This window comes from Octopus bimaculoides, chromosome 23 (genome assembly GCF_001194135.2).
Source record: "Octopus bimaculoides isolate UCB-OBI-ISO-001 chromosome 23, ASM119413v2, whole genome shotgun sequence".
NCBI lineage: Eukaryota > Metazoa > Mollusca > Cephalopoda > Octopoda > Octopodidae > Octopus > Octopus bimaculoides.
The window spans coordinates 17275582-17281336 of record NC_069003.1 but is presented as its reverse complement, the minus strand read 5'-3'; the positions used below and the strand labels follow the sequence as shown (position 1 = coordinate 17281336).

The 5755-nt window shown below is 32.0% G+C and overlaps 1 protein-coding gene across 1 annotated transcript in view; it reads right to left on the bottom strand.

The window, feature by feature from the left end:
- Nucleotides 1–5755, bottom strand: part of LOC106869451 (mitotic spindle assembly checkpoint protein MAD1) — a 77230-nt gene that overhangs the window by 8793 nt on the left and 62682 nt on the right. The window contains exon 11 of the mRNA XM_052975889.1: nt 4982–5126. Coding sequence (XP_052831849.1) covers nt 4982–5126 — 145 coding nt within the window. The remainder of the gene's footprint in view (nt 1–4981; nt 5127–5755) is intronic.

Genomic DNA, 5755 nt, shown 5'->3' with positions numbered 1-5755 from the left:
CCACCAGTACCCGCGAACACTCTTAGAGGCCTTATACCACCCCACTCCCTCTTATCGACCTTTTAGTGCATAAAGATTGTGTAGTGTATGCAGGTTGTAGGTATTGTTTTGTTTATGTATTCTGACAAATGCAAGCTTTCTTTTCAGGTACACAACACTGCTTTTCCCCATCCCAGGGTCACACAGGCCCACTCCTCCGACACCGTCAGAATTGGCACTCTCAACGTCGGCACACTGAAAGGTAGGTTTGGTGAGATTGTTGAGATGCTTGAACGGAAACAGGTAGATTTGTGCTACATCCATGTAAGATGGAGAGGAGGCTCCGCGAGATTCCTCACAGGCAAAGAACAAAGGTACAAGATTTTCTGGGTAGGGAACACTGACGGGGTTGGGGGCGTGGGAATACTCCTAGCAGAGAAATGGGTTGATAAGGTAATCGAGGTAGTCGGAATATGTGACAGAGTACTTAAGATTAGATTTTTATTTTTATTATTGTTTATTATTTTTTTCATCTTTTGGTTTTATAATCAAATATATTCAAGTTAATTATAACTTTATATATTTTCAGTTCATTTCCCACCTTAGTATCCATATATGTTAATGCAGCACTTCTGCATTGTAGAGACACGACCATAACTTTAATATCAATTTAACATTAATATTACTTTTAGTTTGTCTAACCTGTTCTAATTATCTATACACATAGGGTTCCTTTTATTATGTATTATTATCACAAATATCCAACTCCTAAATAATGATAATAATAATAATAATAATAATAATAATTATTATTATTATTATTATTACTACAATAATAATAGTAACAATAATAATAATAACAATAATAATAATATCATCAATAATAATAATTATAACTATTTCCAATACTAGCTGGTCCTACACACTATCCTTCTCAAGTTAGTACAGATTGTTCTACTCCAAGAACAGTAATACTTTAGGAATTAGGAAACGCGTAAGTGGATTAAGGTTTTTAATCACTTATATAGACCTAACATTAACAAGCAAATTAAATTAATCCTCCTTCATTCTATTCATTAACTTACACCTTAAATATGGATCCTTTACTATAATTTATTTTAATAGCACACGAAATAGCACACTAAGCTTCTTTTATCAATACTCATTATTTTTCTTACTTTTTTCCTCTTTGTAAAATAGTTTCATATTCAAATAGCTTACGTATATACTTACATATATATTAACGATCTGGTTTTCGTAAGTAATATAATAAATTAAAATACATGATTACTTCCCTTTGTACATCTCTCTCAAATCTCGTTTTAAATTATTCTATACTTATACTTTAAGATATTCTTTTTCTACTCGTACATAACTTCTATATTCTGTCTAATATTGAGTTCTGCTTTTAAGGATGCACATTATTTCTAACGGATAATTCTGATTTAGTTTTAATATGCACTTAAATATGTATTTATTGCAAATCCATTTCTTCATGTATTTTAATCTTTTATTACTACATAATATGTATTGCCATTTACTTAGGTTAATTACAGTAATTACTTTGATTCACTATTATAAGTTACCCATATTAACAATTCACATTATAAGCAACTTTATTACTACACGTTATTTACAAGGATTTAAACGTAAACATACAGTCTAAATGCAAATTCACTGACTATTTCCCTTTTTCTTTCCACTTACATATGTGATTTATCAAACACTTAATTTATTATTTAGAATTTTTTGAGGTTTATTATGGCTTCTATTTAATTTAAACTCCAATTGTACCATTCATCACTTTCCACCTAATACTACATCCTGTAACCTAGCGTTCTAAAATCCAGCGGTCTTTTTAAACTTAGCTATGTAGCATTCTTCCAAATACGTAATCTTCACATTCGGTATAGATCTTGAGTTCAAAGGATTATTCCCTGAAGAGAAAATTACATTTATAAAAACATCTTTTATTCCTTTGGAATAGAATGCATGTAATTTTCGAAACATGTGTTGGAATTAAAGGAACTTATTTATTATATGCATCTTGCTTCATTTATTCTTTATTTTATATATATATATATATATATATATATATATATATACATATATATAAACATAATACATATACATATATACACATACATACATATAAAATTAAATAAAGTATTATTACCCTTAATAATAATAACAATAATAAAGTGATCAGCAAGTTTTAAACTATTTAGGTAAAATATACATATAAATTAATGAGGGTATCAGAATACCACTAGCTAGAAATAGGAGGTAACACTCCAAAACCACAAACTTCCCACAATTAAAATATTCGTGGTGGATGCAACGAATATAACAGAATTTCTGTTTTTCTTGCTTCTGTAGTTCACACAAGGTAAGCCCATTTCTGTTATATTTGTGCATTCACCGTATGCATTCCAACAGCGAGAAATTGGTGGTTTTGGAGTGTTAGCTCCTATTTCTAGCAAATACACATACATATCCACATACATATATGTATCTACATATATATACACATACATATATACACACATATATATCTATACACACACATATATACATACATATATATATAGGGAGAGTTGACAACAAAAAAAAAACAAAAGATGAAGACAGGTGGTGTAGACAACAAACAGATGTATTAGTTTAACGCTTGAGAAGTGAAAAAGTCTTTAACGTTTCGAGCCTACACTCTTCCACAGAAAGGAACACAGAAAGAAACAAGGAAAGAAAATATATACACATACACACATATATATCTATATATACATATATACACACACACACACACACACACACACATATACACACACATACATACACACACACATATATATACATACATACACACACATACATACATACACACATACATACATACACATATATATATGCATAGATATATAAACACATACAGGATGATTGCTTCATTTTGACAGATGATCGCCATCCCACACTCCAAGTGACAGATATTATTCAAGTTTCTTCCACATCTGTACCCTTTGAAATCTGATTCTGAAGGAATGTTTTTGTGAACTAGCATGTGTCTTTTAAGCTTAGATATTGTCTTACAAGTTTTGTGACATATGACACAAGTCGTAAGAGGCGTTTGGTGTACAAGATTATTACCTATCTGGGCATTTCGATTTTCATGTGACTTCATATGATTCACATATCCTGGTTTAGACAACAGAACATGATCACATATAATAGATATCCAATGCTCACTGTTCATTACAGTTCCAATTGTTCCTTTGAGGCAGGCCCCTTTAAGCTCAAAGTGCTGAATCATCTTTTCCTCCCAGGCATTACAACCAGTCCTAACAGCACCTCTCAACTTGTTCTGATCCATAACATCATTTTTCCAACCACTTTTGTTCATATCTTGTTTTTTCAGGTTTTCCTTCACAGTCTCTATACCTTTTCCTTGGATTATATTGTGGTCGCTTACCAGAGTTGAGCTCAACATAAAAAAAGACGCTTTGGAAATCGCTTATCTTTCATTCTAATAACATGTCCAGTCCATCTCATTTGAGCCAAGATAACATTGTTCAACTGAGCTACAATGTGCCATGCACAAAACTTCTGCATCTGGTATGAAACATTCCCACTTGACTCCTAGGGTATGTCTGAGCACTTTTGATGAAATCTCTCCAGCATTCTTATATGACGCTTAAAAATGGTCTATGTCTCACTTGAATAAAGAAGTGCAGTCAATACACACGTTTTATAGACACTGATTTTTGTCTGCAGGGAAATATCTTTATCTGCCCATACTCGCTTTTCAAGTTTCCAAATGCAACACTTCCTTCCCTATTCGATAGTATAATCTCTGCATCAAGACCACCATCTCTTGACAGCGTGCTTCCAAGGTAAACAAAGGTGTCAATGACTTCTAACCTTGTGCTGTTCACAAAAATGTTTGGTTCAGAATATGTCTCTACTGGCACAGAAGTAAACATTGCTTTGGTTTTCCCCAGACTAATTGTGAGTCCAAAATGTACGCATGCAGTGGAAAATCTGTCCATTATATGTTGTATATCCCCCTCTGAGTGTGCCAACAAATCAGCATCATCAACATAAAGTAATTCTCTAACAAGTATTTTGAAAGTCTTTGCTTTGCAGTTAAACCAGGTCAAATTAAAAATGCAACCAGATGTCCGAAATCTGATTCTGATTTCCCTGTTGCAATCCCTGAAAGCATACCAAAGCAATGCAGCAAAATAAATAGAGGAAAGTGCTAAGGCAGGAATATCTCCCTATTTGACATACATATATTGCCAAGCTCCTATCAATCTACCCAACCAATGCCAACATGGAAAACGTTGTATGATTATGATGATGATGATGATGATGAAAAACAGTAAGGATGATCATGACAAATGGAAGTGTGTGAAGAAGTTTGCTGCATTTGCTACAAAACAAACAACAATGAATACTAAGTTAACCCTTTTGATACCAACCCTGATTCTATGGTACAAACTTCCTGTTTTAAAGTGATTTAAATTAAAACTGTCATTGAAATTTCATGTTAATTTATGTTCCAAAAATCAGATTAAAAGTACTGCCAACTTTATTTTACTAAATTATGCTATATTTTCAAAATTAATTGAAACAAAGGCAGTATGTTTCAACAGAAATATGGTAACAACAGGGTTCAATGATCTGTAACCTACTTGATACTGACCCTGGTTCAATGATACTAAATTCATGTTTAAATCAAAACTTTCCATTAAAATTTTATATTAATTTATCAGTTTGATAATGACAAAGTTACTTTATTAAATTCATTATTTTTCAAAATTAATTGAATAAAGAGAGGGTATTTCAACAGAAATATGATAACAATAAGGTGACAATCACAAATATTAACTCCACTGAGAGTCAGAGAGGTGAGCAAAGAAAACAAATGCAGAATGTAACAAGGAGCAGAGTGAAAACACTGAATGGCAAACTAATGAATGTTTGATAATAAGGACATATTTACTGCTGATAATCTGTAGCACCGTTTCTGCCAAGATCTAATTTGATCCGAGTTCTGCTGGTTTTTGGCAAGCTGAGCAGCTACACTTGACTCAAGCTGTTGGACATCATTTTGGAGTTGTTCAATTGTGTTCTCTTGAGTGGCCACTCTGTACGCAAAATTAAAACAATCATATATGCATTATTTACATTGTATGTATGTACATCATCTGAAAGTCAATTTTTCCGTGTTCCCCAGAAATAGCAACAGAATCTCCCTCAAATCACAACTTATTACCTTAAAACAAACTGACAATGGCGGATAACATAATGACAGCTATACATAAAGATGTGATGGTCACAGCTTGAACACTTTTGCTTGATCAGAACAGATCTGAGACTCAACTACAATACGTATTTCTAAATAAATATGTGTGTGTATATATATACATATTCAAACACACATATCATTATTTAATGTCCACCTTCCATGCTGGGATATATATATATATATATTGGTGATTGGAAAGAGACTTCTCCAAACGTTTACCGGTTTGCTCAGTTAGGTACTCAAAATAGGTTATACAACAGTTGGTATGTAAATCCAATAATAAGTCTAAGATAAGAATTTAGAGATACATTTCATCAGACAATTCTGAATAGATTACCTTAACCATATAAGTTTCTTGAAGTATTCAATATCAGTAATTATAAGGACTATTATGAAGCAGCATTAGCATTATATATATGTGTGTGTGTGTGTGTATATATATATATATATATATATATATATATATAT